Raw genomic sequence first — 20060 nt, forward strand, 5'->3', positions numbered from 1 at the left:
AAAAGTTCACTTTGGCATCATCAGTTAGAGGACACCACTCACGGCACCATGGGATTTAAGAGAGAAAGTACGTTTACCTTGACACGACCACATTACGAGGCATATGGTGGTCTGGCTCTCGTAATGCTGCCAGGGCCTCCCTTGCCCGTTGGGTGCCGACTATTCCAAATGGGTTCAGATGGAAGTTATCTTAAATTAAAACTATGTTCAGTCCTAAGAAACAGGTGTTGCTTATTAAAAAATAAAATATCTTGAAAATACTTTCACAAGCATATATACACATACATAGAGACACTATGGCTTTAATCTTTTGGACTTAAAACCAGGCTGATCTCTATAATCTTAGAAATAAAAGACAGTGTTTTAAATTACAGAAGTGATACATCAGCAAAGTCACACAGCAGCAGTAACATTTACACCGTTACATTCAGTAAATTTCAAGACAAACAAACCAGTAAACCAGGCTTCAATAAAAACGGAATTCTTTTAAAAATGTATGTTCTAATTAGAGGAAATAAAATTCATCTTAGAAGGTTAAAAATGATTCTGTTATAGGTTGAACACTACTGGAGAAAAGAAATTTGTCAAAGGAAACAGACTGTCATATTGGTTTTTGGGTTACCTCAAGGGTTGAATTTGCATTTCCCTAGAATACGACCATAAATAGTTATTACTCATTGCTCGCTCCAGGCACGACCCAAAGTAGTACACTGATTACTTGAAACGAACAAGTTAATTCAATATTGCAGAAATGCCAATTGTTCATTTATTTTGTTGTTCTTGATTCCAATGGGATTATTAAGAGTAAGGAATGTGGGGTTGGATCACTAAATGCTGATAAAACTATAATGTTTTAGACTAGTTTAAGAAAAAAAGGAAGAAAATCGCCATCACGTGCTTCCACTGAAAGGTCTCATTTGTCTGTGCATCATGTCCTAGTGATATTCAGAAACCAACAGAAGAGGTACTGCATTCAGCAGGTGATTGCAAGAGTCCAAGCAGGCTGTTGCCCTACGAGTACAGCCCATGCTAAGTGTTTACATCTATGTAATGCTGTGCCATGAGAATCCTTCCTTTGGATAGCCACAGCCCCAGAAGAACCAATCCTAGTATATATGCTAAGCACGGTGGTCAGACTACCTCTTTCTTACATGATACTGAAAGCCCTAAACAGCAAACCAAACAGCTTTTGCTCTGGACTGTTCCATCTTGGCTTTAGAAACACAATAATGCTTCATTCTTCCGACACAACTATCAGATATATTCAATGCATTTTACTGAGGAGAATAAACTAAACCCCACAGCTCCCTTATGAGGTAGGTAAGTCAGATTCTCTCTGTTTTAAAGTAGAAAAATGAGGCACAGTACAGCGAAGTCCGTGACACTGCTTGAACCCAGTTCTCCTCCCAGTATTTTATTCTCATAAGAAGACCACACATAAAAATGAACGAAGTTATACAAATGGATTGGTATTCTTATCAAAATATATCAACTTTACCTGTAACGGTTTACTTCATTCTATTGAAACACTGGCTAAAAAAAAAAAAAAAAAAAAGTCCTGATAAATGGAGCACAGTAAAGTCTGAAAAGGAAAACATTATGATATGATTATGATGAGGTGAATCCTTGATGGACTTAATTCATTTGGTGAATAGAATCTCACAGACTTTTAAAAAAACATGAAAAATGAGATCATCTGATAAGACTGTTAGACTGAGGCTGATGTTGCATTTGATAATGGGGCAGATTTGAAAGCATTTACTGCACTGGCTGCAAAAACTCTGACGTGAACACAGCTTCTGCGTAATCCTCACAAACATCCTGCAGCTCTGCTGCCACATCGCACAGGGCTTCTTCTGTTAGTTGCTCTGCAAGACTGAGGGAGAGGGAGGGGAAAAAAAGAAAAGGTTCAGAAAGTCAGATTTCAAATTGCAGTCATTCACTCCATTGATAGCAATGCTCTGATTTTAAAAGGCAAATATTCATATTTTTTCATTCTTTCTACTGCTTAGCCCAAGACAAGATCTGATCCGTGTCCTGATATGTGTTGTATAAGATATCAGAAATTCTCTTCTCAGCCTGGTTCATAGCAGAGGACATACTTCAGCCTTAAAAGTGTTGAGAGATCTCAGTTGCTTCCTTTTTTTCAAACTCTTAGATACTAATCCCGCTTTGGGAATAAGAGTTAACACACCATGGTGCTCATCTGAAGTGGCCACTGAAGTAAATGGGAAGCTTCTTATTCATTTTAGCTGCCACTGAATCAGGCCTTCCTGAGAGAAACTAAGTTTAAGGAAAAGTGAGATGAGAAATTTCAATTTTCAGTGATCTCTGGACCACAGCAGATGTTACAAAAGGGAAAATTATTTCAGTGCAAGAACACAATTGTTTACTGGCCTCTTGAAAACTTCTTTTCAGAGTTTCGCATAATTGTAAAAGATCATGAAGTCAGTCTTCCTAAGACCTTTTGAGCATAGCATGGGAGTGTTTCTTTGAAACATTGTGTGATACTATATTATATTAAAAGATTTACAATGCCCTCTGGTGGTAAGAATAACTCAGTGAAGCATGCTGGATATCGGATTGCACGTGTAGTTTGATTTCAAGTTAACAGCTTGTATCAGGCAAATGGCAGCGGTGGAATTCAGCTGTCAGAAGGAGAGATTCACTGCCATTTAATCCATCTGCCAATCCCAGTAAGGTGTCAGTCCTTGAACTACCCAGCCTCACACCAGTTAGGAAGTTCAGAAGGCAGAATGACAGCACTGAGAACGGAAAAGACATATTTCAGCGGTTTAGTTCAGTAGATTCAAATACAGTGGTCTAACCACAGTTATTAAAACATTTGCCTCCTTATCCACAGTTGGGCAAACCATCAACGCACATTATTAACTTCACGCATGCAAGTCATCTCAAATATTGCAGGACCTGTTCCTGGAAACACTGATGCAGATGCCAAATGTTACTCAAATGAGCTATATCACTGATTTCAAAGCTACTACATTAAAAATGCATGCAGAAGTTGAAAAACTCTTGGCAATTAAGCCTGATGTCCAATCTGCCAATACACACAATTATGGTAAACCACTCCATCTACAACCACTGAAGTTACATTTTATAATTCTTTCCTAATACTCCAGAGTTTTCTTGTTTCGTTTCTCTCCTCTCATAGTCAGAAGTCTTCTGATTTCCACTCTGCAGGGAATTAACGGGCCCTCTATGCCAACCGATGTTGTGCCAGTATTTCTTCAGTTCTGAAAGAACAGGACTAGCAAGGTTCACGTTCAGCCTGTATTTCCATGCTTTTTTTGGGCTGGGACTTTACAAGACCAATAGCTGCTTTCTGAAATATATCATACATATTGAGAATGATTTCTAGGCAATTGTAGGCAATCACTCAAGAAAAGTGCAAGGAAATGATAAGCAGTGATATCACTTGGTTTCTCTACCTGTTACTGAGCGATCAAAACACTTACTTGAGCCTCAATGCAAGGTGGGTATTTCAGCTTACATTGCCCTGCTTGCTTAGCAGACCTTGAGCGCGATAAACAGTTTTTCTTTGCCAAGAAGTGAACAGCAGAGAGACTGTTACTTATTGCTCCTTCGCCTCTTCTATTTGTACTAGGGGACGGTAGGCCACCTATGTCACGCTTCCCACACTGAACCCCATGAAGCATGAAGACTTGTGGAAGAGGAAGCGCTGAAATATGCGCTAAGGTCAGTGGTCTCTTTATAAAGAGTATCTACTGCTGTTCCTTGAAATATCAACTTCATAATCCCTCACCACAAAGATTAAAATTTGCACAGTTATTTACAGTGCTTTATTTCTTTTTCACTCAGGAAAAAAAAAGTTAATTTTGTTTTCCTTCAATTTGCCTGTTGATGATAGTCTTCTGAAAATAATTTAAGTTACCCTATATTTCACGCCGTTGTTTTTGTGGTAACACCATAGAAAGATGTGAAAAATAATCACTCCTTCAGGACGTTCTGCTCCCATAGCCTTTCGTTTTATCCAACTACCTTAAAAATCCATGAAAACCAAGTACCAGTAGAGAAACAGTCCAATAGCCAACTGCTTCTGGCTTTCCATTTGGAATTTAAATGGCCCCCTCCCCACTCCTTTCCTGAATAAGGACAGAAAAACCTGTTCATCAGCTGATACATTCATTACAAAAATACAAAGATAGTTCATGTACCTCTCAGCAATCTGCCATGGATTGAAACTGCCTACTGCCTCATGGGAAATGAGCTTTAAGTGATGCTTGTATCTGCTGTTATAATCCAAGATGCTCTGGAGCATATGCTTCGGCACGGAGAGAGACACATAGCACTCCTTCTGTAGGGAATTCCGAGTCAAGGGCTGCAGAATGTCATTTCCAGTCTGCAATTTCTCCTCTGCTTCTTTGTTTTCATCAATATCACTGGAAATATAAAATAGTCATTAAGCCAGAACTAGATTTTCAAGTATCTTTTTGAAGGATCACAAAATCTCTTCAAACAGTAAACATCATTTTCTCTAATGAAAACATTATAGCGAAGACACACAGCTCATATGCACCCCAACTTAGCGTAGGGCCGAATATTCTACTTACTTGCCGTCACAAAGTTTTTCAAATGAAATGTCCATTTCTGGCTCTGTGTGTCCGATTAATTTGGTTATCTGAATTGGATGAGGAGACAGAGGTCTTTTAGCTATTGATGCAATTTGTTGTTCTGGAAGGAAGAAAATAACATTTAAAATTGTTTCTTTGGAAGAGAAAAACTACGTTTACTGCAGGTAAGTCCTCACAAAGACTTTTGCTTCTTTTAAGGGGAAGTCCTTCAGACAAGTAAAGTATTGGAGATGACAAGCCCCTAAAATGTAAATTTAAGATAAAATTTCCAAGACCTCAGCGTATTAAAGCTGAGCATTTTAGAAATCCTGCCTTTAGTATAAATAGTTTGTTGTGTCAGTGGATACTTCTAGAGGAGAGAGAGAAAATACCACTCTAAAACTAGTGTCGTCTATTGAGCTTGGCAGTAAATCCAAGACATGGAAAAAAAATCCAACAAGATTTGGGCTAGTCTTCACCAGTCTTATTGTGAGATTTTTCAGCTGGTGTAAACCAACACAGTTCCATTAAAGTCAGTATGTGATCAGATACTCAGCTTGGAAAAATCAGTGTAGCTTCACTGTTGTACTCAATCAAATAGCAGGATAAAGAACAGCACAGAGGGATGGGAAAAACAACAAGCTTAAGTCATCCTTATTAGCATGCCACTGGGGCAAACCATATTCAGGTATGTATATTTATGTATGGGAAACATCAGGCTATTGTTTGGAATGCCACCTTTCATTTGTGAACACTTCCCTACTAATATTACTTAGGTTCCTCTCAATCAAAAACTTAATCTGATGTGAAAAGTTAGTTATATCTTTCATCTGAAGGACTTTACATTCTTTCCTTTATTTTCCATCCAATAAAAACAAGCAGGAAAAGTGTGATTAAGGTGAACTGGAAGCATCCAAACTGTGGTTTTTTCAAGGATTAAATACTTTTTGCTGAAGCACATTGGGTAATGAATTCTGTACAGAAAAATCCAGATATTCGGAGGCTATAAAAATTAAACTTGCATGTATGCTGCAAGGTCTAAAAACAGTATCACCATCACTTGAAAGGAATAGGGGAAGAGAAAAATCTTCTAAGCTTAAGTAGTTTAATATTATCTTCTGTGTACTGTCAGAAGAACCTTAAACTGTCATGGACTCATGGCTACATTAATATTTACCTAATATTTACTCGTGAACTCTAAGCCATTTAAACTGATGGTTTATTAAAACAAAGGGAAGAAAATGGGAGAAGCAAACTAGATGATAAATATCTGCTTGCTCCTGCCTAAGCAAATCAACAGCAGGAACAAACTGGTACTGTTTCACCATACCTCACCTCAGCCTGTGAACTCTTAAGAATAGTTTTGAATTCATCAGCATGAAAATTATTCCTGCTAAGTAATTAATGGTGTTTCAAAGGAATCAAATCAAATGAGAACACACTAAATACTCTTTTCAAGATTAAGATCTACAGATTTGCCAGTTCTTTTCTCAAAACTGAAGACGGGCAAGTCATGAAGAGCTTACCAAGAACACGAGTGAAGTGGCTTTAGGATAACTCCGACTTAGAAAGTAAACTAGCTGTCTTCTGGAGTAAATGCAAGTAGCTTACAGATGAATTGGAGTGTATGTACGTACGGAACATCATCTTCACTGCACAAAAATCATTACTCACGTTTTGGTAGGAAAGAACATACCTAAGCTAAGGAATGACAAACGCCTAGGAAAGGGACAACAATATTCAAACTTAACATTTGATGATTGGAAGTATGTGTTAAAGATTCCGATCCTTCAGCTAAGTTGTACTAGCAGTGCTTTCCATCCAAATGCAGCCCCAATAAAGGCAAGCAGAAAATGACAGCCTGTTCTCAGAAGAGATCCTTCCTCTTTAAAACACTGATTTTAGAACTATATTTTAGAACCAGTCCTCTGAAAGGAGCACCTATAGTAAAAAATGTGCCTGAATGGTGCTATTTGATCACACATAATCCAATGATTTCGATTTCAAAACATCTGAATTTAAACATACAGATTACAGGGAAAAGCAAGTTGCATTAAAAAGACACTTACCCATTTTGTCTTCCTGGACCCAGAACTCGGGATCACTGTACACAATCTGGGTGAATCTCCTGCGGACAGCCTCCTGGTGTCTCTGGTTTTGAACATACAAACTTAATCAATCAACACATACTTAGCAGTTCAGCTGTACTAGTTATCACCCCACAGGAAAGCAGGTCATGATCCTCCTGGCTCAAAGTAGGCTTAGTTGGCCTAGTTAACATAAGACAGAAGAGGGGCAGGGGGGTGAAATCACAGACAATCCTCTCGTTCTAAATGCCACACTTGAAGACTCAGCTAGTTGCCAGTGCCATGGCAACTCCTCCCATTTCAGATCAACAGCAGTTAGCCAAAAAACTGAGGAGCCCTCACGCTGTTCCTGCCTTACCAACAGTGAATTCAAATGTATGCTTAAACGCCTCCTATGGATAAGGACGCTGCACGATGTAAGCTTCACGCTTCCAGCTTATGAATAGATCTCTAGAAGTAAATGGCACTACACTCAGTAGTTCTAAGTTAGGATAAACTTCACTGAACAGGAAGGTTGAAATGAGACTTGAACCAAAAACTATGGAAAAGCTGATCAAAGAAAAATTTTTAAGAAAGCAATATATGAGAAAGTTCAAGTCAAGTAAATGATTACTTCATGAATATTTACATAGAAAGATGGATAAATAAGGGCACAGGTAACCATGTATTTGTCTGACTTCCCCATCTTGCCCTGTAAAATATTTTGGATTGCCAGAGCATATTTCCTTGAGATACTCATGCTATTAGAATACTAAGATCCTATATCACAAAAAAAAAAAAAAAAAATTAAATTCATAAATATTCAAATACTTTCCAATCTGTGAGACAATCAACATAACCACCATACTGATTCTCCCATTCACATATGATGATCTAAGCCACAAAGTCTTGTGGTGGGAAGCAAACTCAGGTCTACCAACTCTAAAGCTAGCAATGAAACCGTTAGAGCAAACATTCTTCTTCTATTCTTACACTACTTTTTGCTGGAAGTGCAAATTCCTTCCAAGTCTTTCATTTCATACACCGATCCAGTCAGACCTTGCTTCATTTAAGAACGTAGATACTTAGAGAGATTACAATTTATGGACAGTAAACAAGAAATTGGCACTAATGAGACCAATCAAGAGAGAAAATCTTACTTCAATTTCTTCCATTCTTTGCAACATTGACTCCAGACTAGGAGTGTCAGCCATAGGCAGAACCTCAGTCTGGAGTCTCTCATGCTGCTCCATAGTCCACAGTTCCTGAACAGTATCTTCCAAAAGATCATCCAATAGCTTTTCACTCAGAATATCTGCATTTGCTGTAACCTGCTGTTTAAAAAACAAACAAACAAACAAAACCACACAGCCAATGCAAGAAAGAAAGAAAAAAACCCAACCAAAACAACTGAGGGAAAAGAATGCTTACAAATCAAACATTTCTTAGAGCAGCTCATGGAAATAATCCAATTGTCATTTCAACTTTTCCCTTCAATGAAAATCCAAATTAAATCCTGTTTTCCTTCCACCCACACAATAAGCCGAATCAATAAAAACAGCTCAGTATGTTCCTACCAATAAAAGCCATGAATATGGAAAAAGCTTCCTACACAACTATGTTCCCAAATTGAAGACGAAAGTGTCACAGGTTCAGAGATCACCCAGGAATTCAAGAAAGTGAAGTGAAGGCCCTCATCTCACAAAACACTACACACACATTTAACTTATCATACAGGAACAGTTCCACAGCAGCTCCAGGTAGCAATGAGTAAATATATAGGATCCAGGCCACAGGTGTAGGTTTCAGTTGTGTCCAGTTTTACCAGTTAGCCAGGGTATGATATCGCTATTCATTTATCTGTAGTATTTTATATGAAAACATTTTTCCCCCTAAGCAACTTTATGCATTCAAGGTCACATCAAGCAAAAAATATATGAAAGAGATGATGTTAGAAAGAGCTTTCTCATTGTTTCATGTTGTACATGGTTACAAAACAATACTTTAGAAGGCACACGTGCCCATACGATGACGCTGTTTCAATGATGTGGCTTATGTAAGTTGAAATTGCCAAGTCTGGGAAATCAGAACTACTTTTCCAGACGCATTCTGCTACATGGCAAAGATAAAAATTCATCTTAAATGTCAAACAGCTTTACTCTATGACATACAGATAGAATTACCTTCTCAGCTGCATGAGTTAAAAAGTGGTTTATAAATGAAGAATCCTTCAAGTGACAGTTTGTTTCCTAGGAGAGATTGATCTTCTAAATAAAACTTAGATCCTCTCATGATAATCAAGCTTTTTGTATTATTAGTCATTAATATTACTAGTCCAAATCTATTTAGTCATTAAATATGGTATTATAAGAATTACTAAACCAATCTTATCAAGTCCAGTCATGTTCAGTGTGGAACGTTATGACCATTCAAAACCAACTTAAAAATGCATCTACTTGACAAGAAGCTAACCAAAATATTTAAAGCAGCTTTCCCAAACTTCATTACAGCAATTCAAGACCCACATACCGACATAGAAATACACTCTCCAAATGTCCGAAACCGTGTTGACTACATAAATATGACTCGCATTAAAGTTGGAAAGAAACTGTGTGTTGCACCTTTATAAATGTTTTACAGCTCTAAAGGCATCCTTCAAACAGTAGCATGAGCTTGACTGTACTACCTGTGTCCTATCTAACGGAGGTTCTAAGCGCTCCCGTACTGCCTTCTCAACGTTGTCTGCGTGCTGGGTTGGAGAAGCACTTCGTGACCTACACAAAAAAGAACAAATAACAATGCCATTCTGAAACTTGGTATGATAACAATGATTTAAAAAACCCAAACACATAAATGTACTTTTTGGGGGACTGGTGGGAAATGGGAGAAGACCATATCAGATCTGACACCATTTATTAGCTCTTCAAAGTAAGTCATTACCTTAACTTTTGTATTTTTTTCATTTCTCCTCTGGTACGGTCAGTTAGAACCCTCACTCTTCCTGATGTTTCTGCTTCACGCCATGCTAGTCTTCAAAAATAAAACAGAGGGTTACAAAATGCACATTCTAACAACCGAAGAATGAAATCATGTGATTCTGAGTATTAGTTTAGAAAACTTGCAAAAACTTTAGAGAGAAAATTAATACTGACTTAAAGACCATATAAGCCAGGAAATTCTGTTGAGAACCAGGGATCTTCAATTATGTTTCTACTACTGGCAAGCAGGCAACTTCACGGCTATCCACAAATACTGCCCGGAACGACAAGCTCCTTATCTTACCACGCACGCTGCCTACTACAGATCCAGCGGCTGGATCAGAAGTTGGATCTGCTGCCTCAACTGCCACAAACTGCAGTCCCAAAGCAAACTACATTCGGGGAGCCCTGGTCTACAGGATGCTGAATATAGTTTAAAATAAACAAACCTGCACTCCATTACTGGCTAGGACAAAGATATGTATTTTGTCCTTAAGGAAGAGGGAGATAATATTTACCTTCTTAAGGCAGTGCTGTGAATATCCATTCCACATACTGTATTTTGTCAATGCCCTGCCTACTATGATTTGGCCCGTGACTCCCAGAGAATACTTGGACCTGATCCGGGAAGAAGCATAGAGCAATGGCTCTTCCCAGGCCGTATGAATGAGGTCCCTTCGTGCCGAGGGGGACAACTATCTGGTAGCGAGCTGTGCTGTGCCACTTGCCTTCATGGCCTGACAGCCAGGCCAAATCCATCCTATTTACTAGTACAGCTACAGCAGCATTTCCACAGGAAAGCAGGGTAAAGATGGGTTCCACTAGGCTGTGAACATACCGCTTCGGTGAAACAGGAGGAGATGTAGGCTTTGGAGGCACACAGGGTGTCCTGCTCTCCTTAACAAGTCGTTTGTTCTCTTTTAGCTGGAAAGCTATAGTTGTCTCTTGAAATCGGGCCTGCTTTCCTTGAGGCTGTACCTGTCTTGATTTTAGAGATTTTGGCATTCCCTTAAAATTAACACAATCACATTAAAAACATATATTCCAGTTACTGACTTTTTAAAGTATTTTGCATTCTGCTTCAGACTTTGTCTTGAAGTCATGCCTGCTGGCTTTGTTGTACAGTTGACATATGTGGAGGTTTTACAACTGATTTAAAGGGAAGTAGACCTGTGCCTGAACAGAACATATGCTTAATCCTGCAACTATTATTTTTGCAAACAGTTCCAATTTTTCCAATGTTGCTCTTCATGGGGAAAAACTGCTTTTGAAATTTTCAGAATTAGACTCTATGTTAACTCTTAATAAATCCAAATAGAAGGTTTCCAAGGTAACATTTTATTCAGCCATGAAACTATAATATTGCCGTGTTTGTATTTGCTACACGGACACTTAGGCTAGTCCCCTCAGTATGAATTACTGAAATGCTTAACCTTCCTGCTCACAATCCTCACTGACAGATAGATATGGGAAGCAGTAAGAGTTACATATGCATACATCTACGTTACTGTATCAGATCTGATTTTTCAAGCTGAAGGTGATACTTTGAGGAAGGGGAAAAAAAAAGCATTTAATAAAAAACCCCAACTATTTGCAAAACTTAGCACTCTGAAATATTCTTTAAAGAACTCATTTGTCTGCATTGCAGAAGCCTCTTGCTAGTTGCAAGAAAGACTTACCAGAAACCAGAATTTGTATTGTGAAGTTTGATAATTTCTGTAATCAATGAAGTAACTAACTTATATCCTCCTACTAACATTAGCATTAGCACAACATTACTGCTGAGTGCAGTTTTCATGACAGAGGATGACCAATAAGAGGAAAATATTCCAGCTTTAATTTCAAGTTGAAAAATAACCATGCCAGTTTCAAACATGAAACTAGTTTCAGTGAAAGTTTTCCTTGCTAATTCTGTTATTAATTGTTTCTAGTTGTACAGTTTGTTTCCAAGGAACAATAACACTACTTTCATTTGATAAAATAGTCATAACCACTAGAAATAATGTCAGCAGATGACAGTTTATCCCCCTATGCCTCCTAGCTCAGAATAAAAGAATTGTGAGGAAGTACAAAGCTTGACAGTGTCGTACATTATACAACAAATCCCAGAGGACAAGTAGAAGAAAGCATAAATTCTTTTATCACTTCCATACCTGTGATTTTGCAGGTAATAACACGCTTTTCTTCTTTAAAGGACTACTTTCAAGGATGGGATCTTTTCTTACAGCTCTAGCTCTCACCGATGCGTCTATGCTTCCTTGTAAAGTGGCATTTCTCTCTGGAGCAGGTGGGTCATTTTCTTCTCGGAATTTATTGTGCAATATATGAGCACAACTGTTTGCCTTCTGAACTGCTGAAATATTTGCAACATAGTCAGTGTTTATCTGTATAAAAAATAATAAATAAACTTTCAACTGTAAGTTGAAAGGGGCAAGAATCACCTTTATTTCTACATTTGATACTTCTGTTATGCTAGGTGTACCTAATCATGAATTTTTAAGCTCTACCATAATTTAAAAAAATCAAATAAAAAAAGAAAAAAAAACCCTTGTATTTCCTGACAAGTATTAAATAAATTGTCTTTCTTACACTGTTTCAATGAACAGGCGATTTGGGGGTTTGTGTGCATATACATATTTATACATACATAGGTATTTGAAAATACACATATATATGAAAATCATGGGAAAGCCTTTTGGTAGTAATTTCCATATGAGGTCTAGGCAGCATAACAAAACATTCTTTTTTAGGCAGCAAGACACGTGGAAACCATTAGATGCTTGTCAATATACTGTCTCTCTGGACTGCCAGAGATGAATTTATCTCATAGAATTCTTCTCGCCCTTGCCTAGGGGTAGAAAGGAATACTTACTGTTCTAGTAAAAAACAGTATGAGGTATGAGAAAGACACCTCAAAGAAGAAAAACAATTAATATAGGTTATATAATAATGTAACTAGCTATAATGGCTTTCATGAGGTGTCAAAATACTTCGGGTGGTAACTTTCTCTCACACACCTTGAGAAAGAACAAAGCCCATTTCCTTTCATATATGAAGTAAAAGAACAATAAAGTCAAGCAATTCCCAAAGGTTGCGTGGCGAACTAGGAGTGAAAAAACCCAAAGTCTTCAGCTTAACCATCAGTTAACGTGTCTCTAGGTACTGAAACTGTGATTACTGTGCAGAAGCCATGAACATTAATGAACTGGCAAGAATAAAACACAGCCATCCCCCTCAAAAGTAGAGAAACTGCCCAAACCAAGGAAATTCTGAGCCAAGGCTTCAGTATATCTTTTCACTGTAAACAGTTAAACAGCGATAGCTTTGTTGGACATTTGCTAACAGTCAGCGACTTTGCATTCCAAAATAATATATTTATACAGTATTATCTAGGTAGATATTTGTAAATATTCTGTATGCACCATGAATGTCAACTTGTAAACTGCCATTTAAGTGTACACTGCAGAAAAACAATCCAAGTGTAGCCCACAGTAAAAGAAATGGACAAAAACACGAAGAACATTATGATAATAATAATATAGTTAAAAAGAGGCATATTAACCTGCAGGTCTATCATCTCAGGGAACAGCTGAAAAAAAATAGACAACAAGGCTATGTGAATCTGATAACTACACATGGGCGGTTATACACTTCTGACCAACGCTACGTAACATACTACAAAATTGAACTGCAGATGGTAAGTTAATGACAAAAATGTATTTAATCATTCAAACTACAAACCAGTCAAGAGATTCCTGGCAGCTGGAGGTTTTCTAGGTTCTTGTCCATGCTGTCCCTTTAAGATGAGAGGCTTGTTTTCTCCTTTTGGAGATGTAAGCTGCTTTCTGGCTGGAAATGTCTCAGTGTTCCTTGGAGATCTGCCCTGAGATGCTGAAATACATTTCTTCACTTTTTTGGGTGTTTGTTTCTTTTCCAGCAGTGAATCCAGATCCTGCACCAAATATTTAGAATTTTAATTACTCTCTCAGTAAACCTGATGTAATAACTAGAAGGAAATTCAAGAGGTTCTAAGTAGTTGGAACTTTTTGGGTGTGGTTTTGCTTTTTGTGGTAGTGATTATTCCTGATAGCTTGTTCATGCAGAAGTTTCTTCATATTATTAATTTAAACCTTACAGAAAAGGCTTGCATTTTTGTATTTACAATCGACTCCAGCAAATCATCTCCTTACAGCATGTTCAAAAAGAAATGGGACACAAAGGCTACAGAAAAAAAAAAATTCCCACATGACTATGGCAAGACAGCCAGCCACTTCTTCCAATGCTACGTCCAAAGTTAAACAATTCTACCTCCTTTCCCGTTCCCAGGCAGTTAGCACTGTTACTGTTCTCATAAGCAGTTCAGAACAGTAAAAATAAAAACACAGCTCTTACAGTTAGAACAATATTTTAAGGAAAATAAAATATCTTATGGCTACTGTATCAGTTGCTTTTATTCAAACTAATTAAATACTGGTTTCATAACAGTTCAGGTTACGTAGCTTCTTAAAAAAAATAATCTTGTAGGTAGGAACTGCAGCAGGAAATGTGAATCAGAACTTTTCTATTACACCAACAACATGTTTTAAGACATCAGATATCGGGAAGGTGCTCCGCTGGACCTGTTGTTTCTGAACAGAGAGGGCCTGGTGGGCGATGTGATGGTTGGAGGCCGTCTTGGGCATAGCCATCATGAACTGATAGGAGTTTTTGATTCTTGGAAAAGTAAGGAGGGGGGGTCAGCAGACCTGCTGCCTTGGGCTGTCGGAGGGCAGACTTTGACCTGTTCAGGAGCCTGGTCGACAGAGTCCCTTGGGAGGCAGCCCTGAAGGGCAAAGGAGTCCAGGAAGGCTGGACATGCTTCAAGAAGGAAACCTTAAAGGCACGGGAGCAGGCCATCCCCATGTGCCGAAAGATGAGCCGGCAGGGGAGAAGAGCGGCCTGGCTGAACAGAGAGCTTTGGCTGGAACTCAGGAACAAAAGGAGAGTTTATGGCCTCTGGAAGAAGGGGCAGGCCACTCAGGAGGAGTACAAGGATGTCGTGAGGTCATGCAGGGAGAAGATTAGAAGGGAACAGGCTGCCCAGGGCAGTGGTTGAGTCCCCATCCCTGGAGGTATTTAAAAGCTGGGTAGATGTGGTGCTTAGGGACATGGTTCAGTGGTGGGCTTGGCACTGCTGGGTTAACGGTTGTACTCGATGATCTTAAAGGTCTTTTCCAACCTAAACCATTCTATGATTCTATGTGCGAGGCTCAGATGCTCATCACTAATCCTGATGACTAAAGCACGCATCGCAAAACAATAAACACATAACTTACACCAATGTATAAAACGCAATTCTTTCCGTCCTGAAAATGGCCAAAGAATCAGAAACTGGTGCTTCGTTACCACTAACACTACCAGTCCTCATTCTACCAGGAGAGCCAATAAAGACTGGAACAGCATCAACAAGAACAGCAGCAGGTAGCTTCCGTGTTTAGGATGCAACTCTATTTTAGACCACCATTATTCAGGAACTTTGGAAACATATTTATACATTAGAAAATATAGCCTTTTTTTTTTAAAAAAAAAAAAAAAAGCAACAGTAAGATATTCTGCCATTTCATGAACACACAATATAGTTTACCATCTCATATTTCACTACGTCTTTTCTGCCTTAGCAAAACCAACATGTTTTTTCCTACCTCAACTTGCAGCAAAATATCTATGATAATGTCAGAAATGGAAGAATCCACTTCTAGTTTGGCAGAACAGAGAGACAGCTGTCGAATGAGACTGCCCAGTTCCTTGTAGTGGGTAGGAATCTGCTGCTCTGTTTGATCTGTAAACTGATTGGCGAATGCCTGCAAGGCTCGTACAGCTCCTCTGTGTGCTGCCGCCAATCTGGATGCTGCTTGAGACTGGAAAAATGGAAAATAAATGCTTCAATAGCTACAGTTTCTATGAATACTGATACTACTCAAAGAATTGTTGCCAATATTTCACAGACAAACACTCAAGCTTGGGATAATTCTGATGGATATGAGGCCATTTGTGAGACAAACAAAACAGGCATTTAAGTAATCTACTAAAGGTACTACACAAGAGTACTCATGTCAAGTATCATGCTAGCTCCAGGTAAAACAGCCTGGTTATAACATATTCTGATGTTTCTACTACCTACGCCAACAGAGTACTGTAGTCACAAGCTTGACCTTAACATGCAACAATTGCAGAAACATAGAACATTTTCCATCCTCCAGTTTTTGTTACAGAAGAAATTACAAGTGACGGAAAAGCACAAGAGAACAACAGGACAATAGTGGCCAAACAGTAAGTATGATCTCCGTACTGTACTTCTGAAAGATGCTGGGCAGACCAGAAATACAGAAAGGAGGCTGATAAGACCAAGTGACATCAACAGGACGTTGAAAAGAGTAGTCAAGAGTAGAACACAGTGTTATTCAGAAAAGTGAAATGAAGAAGGAATTAGAAGCCATGTAAAAGCAGAAGACCAACAGCCTTCCTCTCCAGATTACGGCAGACAGATAAGAAGTGAGGAGAGGGAAGCAGCAAAGGCAGTATCAGACCAAGTGAGACATGCTTCTGTGAGAATGAGATGAAAGGTGTGAGATACAAAGAAAATCTCCCTTCTGGAGAAGGCTTAGGTGTACCCTAGACAATCAAACACAATTAGCTAGAAAACTTTCTGTCAATAAGTTACTCGCAGCCTGAAGGATAATTACATCTTACCTTTTTAGTATGTTTGATTTTATGAGGACTCAGTTTCTCTAAATCATCCTGAATTTCTTTTACCTGTTTATCAAGAAAGGAGGGGGAGAGGGGAAAGTCAGTCAGAACTAGCTCCATGTCTATAAATGAACAATTAATCTTCACTGTAACGTCTGAGTGAAAGTCCAGTTTTTCCAGTGGTGATGCTCATCTTTCTGTCCAGTCATGACAGAAATTAGTCACACCATTCAGATCTCAACTAGAATGCCATGGAAGTTCAGAGATAACCCGATCGAATTTCTCTTGTTTCAGTTCATTTCTGTCCATTTCATCACAACAAACTAGCTACTGTACACCCCAACTGAAAATGCTGGTTCCTACCTGTTGCTGGAGTACATACAGCATCCGAGCTGACCGTGCGGCCTGTTTCTGTCTCCTAGTGCAAACTTGTTGCTCTTTATCAGGATCTAAAATTTCTTTCTCTCTCCCTAAAAAGGACGAAATGTAAAGTTTTACATCTTATTTTAACCTGTGAAAATCCCTATTAAGCCACGATAACAAACATAATTTAGCAACAAGCCTCTTTCATGCAGAACCAATACACAATGCATCATATTGTATCAGGAATAGTGTGGCCAGCAGGACCGGGGCAGCGATCGTCCCCCTGTACCCGGCACTGGTGAGACTGCACCTCAAATCCTGTGTTCAGTTTTGGGCCCCTCACTACAAGAAGGCCATGGAGGTGCTGGAGCGTGTCAGAAAGCACATTAATCGTCCTACTGAACAGCCAGAAACTAGGTGTCAGACTTGTGAAATGAAGTTTTACCAACTGTTGCCCCTTTTCTCATCGCTGATAAGAACGTGGTTAATTATGATAATGGTTTTGCAGTCTGAATATCTAGTCAATAGGCCTACAGCCAGCAATACTTTGTCACCCACATTATTAAATAGCCTACCACTAATTTACTATCATTGCAGGCTGGATTGGAACTCACTATAAACACTCAGAGATATTAAACCCTGCTATTGCTTAAACTGGTTAACCATTCTAGCTTTTATCTGCTTTTGAAAAAAGTAGATGGTTTTCAAGAATTCAGAACTAAGTACGGATTCTAATCCAAGCCAGAAAACAGAAAGAAAAACAAATCAACAAACTACTGTACATTTATATAACGTAATTACTGTTCAGTCTTACACCTTTTTTAGTCAGTTCTTCAATTTTCTGGACACAGCTCCTCAATTCCTTTTGCAGCCGTCGGACTTCTTGCATATTTTTATCTTCTTTTTTGTTTACATTTGGCTTGGGGTCCGGTCCTGTGTCACGGGTGGGTGGAGAGTCCGAAACAGCCGGTATTAGCTTACCCTCAGTTGGTGTGTAGAGATAAACTTTAGCGCCAGGAGTGGGAGTCTCCACTTTGGAAGGCTGACCAAGTTGCTGCCGATATTTCAAGCGACTTTGAGCCTTCAGTGCATTTTTATTTTCTGGACTTTCAAATACTTCAGTCTTCTGCTGTTGTGACTTCTGGGCCAACAATGGATTCTTGACAGCATCTCCAAACACTTGCTGTTTCACTTGCTCTTCAAGACGTCTTCGTTTTATGTCCCTTTTGGCTAGCTGAATAGCCAATTTTAGTCTCTCTTCAGATACCACTGAAAACATGCCAGAGCTTCTTATGCTGGGGTCCTCGCTGCCAGCTAGATTTCTCTGATCACTGGATGCCTTCAGTTTTTCGATTATAATTGGATGGGGGTTAGAGAATCTGAGAGCCAAGTTCTCCGGAACTGCAGGAACATTTCTATTAAACTGGAGCTGTTCCAAAGGGTAAAAAAAAGCTGACGTTACACAGAACACTTTACGCAGGTGACGTACCTCTAGCGTATAACCGTAAGGAAGATGGACTTTCTTTCATATTAGAACGCATGCTGTCATGATGGTACTTCTTCAATGCATGCAAGGCATTCCGTTCACCAAGACAAATGCCAGTATTCAAAATTATTTTGAATTAAGCATTTAGATCATCTTGTAAATAACATTAGGCACTTATTTGCAACTTAGAGTGGGCACCTTAGGGAGGGTCCACACATTGAAAAATCTACTCCAAAATGGCTGGGCAATGGACAATGAATGCCATTACAAATATTTGTTTTTAAGAGTTCTGACAATGAAATCAATGAGTTATAACAACAATTAACGTTAGTAATATAAATGGGTATGATTATATCGCACTGATTTAGTACGGCATTACTAAATTTACGAAGGTAACAGAAGAAGAAATGATGAAGGAGATGCATGATGAAGGAGAAATGGAAAGCTGAAACATGGTACCAGAATAAAGTTTCTAGGTTCTGTTTCCATGTAGTAAAGTAAGAGGTTAAGACAGTGTATTGGCTCAGACTGGGAGAGAGTTAAATTTCTTCATAGTAGCTTGTACGGGGCTATGTTTTGGATTTGTGCTGAAAACAAGTGTTGATAGCGCACCAATGTTTTCGTTATTGCTGAGCAGGGCTTCCACAGCGTCAAGGCCTTTTCTGCTTCTCACCCCACCCCACCCGTGAGCAGGCTGGGGGTGGGCGAGAAGGTGGGAGGGGACACAGCGGGGACAGCTGACCCCAGCTGACCCAGGGGATATCCCACACCGTATGACGTCATGCTCAGCAATAGAAGCTGTGGGGAAGAAGGAGGAAGGGGGGGATGTTTGGCGTTATGGCGTTTGTCTCTCCAAGTCACCGTTACAGTGATGAAGCTGCGGAAATGGCTAAACACCTGCCTGCTGATGGGACGTAGTGAATTAATTTCTTATTTTGCTTTGCTTGTGCGCGCAGCTTTCGCTTTACCTATTAAACTGTGTTTATCTCAACCCATGGGTTTTCACACTTTTACCCTTCTGATTCTCTTCCCCATCCCACTGGAGGAGAGCAAGTGAACGGCTGTGTGCTTAGCTGCCTACTGTGATTAAACCACAACAGACAGGGAAATAATATTTTCAGATGCAGTTTCTGATCTATATCCTTACAAAAGGACAGTGTCAAGATTATGTATGACAGCATCATGAAAACAAGCATGAAGATTTGAGGCTCACTAGTGGGCTATCTCAGGAAATGGGTCGTAATCATCCTTTTGTAACGGTCACAAACGAAAACCAATTCAGCATCGCTGCAGAAGTCAAATAATACCTGTGTTTGTACAGCCTTTGCTTCATTCCTGTATAGCTGGGTAGCGAATGCAAATGTAGCATCAGACATAGTTGGCTTGCTTGGTCCCATCACGTTGGCTTGATGCTGAAAATCCAGTTATTTGTCCTTTGCTTACAACGACAACTGTGAACATAAGAAGTATCATACATTATTTCAGCCCCTCAAAACCAATCCCAGGTCTGATGTGAATAGCAGATAGAGAACCAGCCTGAGGAGGCATGTAGAAATGGAAAGCTTACCACGTGTACTCATAGAGGTGGTACACAAAATGGAGAGTACAACCCCACCGTTTAAGACAAAATTTACAATTTATATCCTTCTTTTACACACCCCCACGGAGAGCTGAGGAGCACCATTACGGGCCATGAGGCTCACACTATGAACCATAAGAAGACTGCTGCAGGGCTTTTATAGCTATGACTTACCTGAAAGGGAAATAGTATACTCTAACAAGAAGAAAAGCAAACAGGCAGCAAGACAGCCTAAAGCCATGCTCAAGGCAGCCGGGTCTGTATGAAAAA

At 39.2% G+C, this 20060-nt stretch overlaps 1 protein-coding gene across 1 annotated transcript; it reads right to left on the reverse strand.

Moving 5' to 3' along the window:
• Window positions 1-362: 362 nt before the first annotated feature.
• KIAA0753 lies at window positions 363-20045 on the reverse strand. Its single transcript, XM_082328526.1, is given in 18 exon segments — window positions 363-1876; window positions 4197-4421; window positions 4593-4713; window positions 6662-6743; window positions 7819-7989; window positions 8842-8907; window positions 9345-9432; window positions 9599-9688; window positions 10475-10644; window positions 11790-12011; window positions 12013-12020; window positions 13378-13588; window positions 15318-15533; window positions 16366-16428; window positions 16726-16832; window positions 17542-18154; window positions 19519-19662; window positions 19965-20045. Coding segments are annotated over 17 exon segments (2661 nt in total). The 5' UTR covers window positions 19609-19662; window positions 19965-20045; the 3' UTR covers window positions 363-1758.
• Between the last annotated feature and the right edge of the window lie 15 nt (window positions 20046-20060).

This window comes from Platalea leucorodia, assembly GCF_965183815.1.
Source record: "Platalea leucorodia genome assembly, chromosome: 16".
In the NCBI taxonomy this organism is placed as follows: domain Eukaryota; kingdom Metazoa; phylum Chordata; class Aves; order Pelecaniformes; family Threskiornithidae; genus Platalea; species Platalea leucorodia.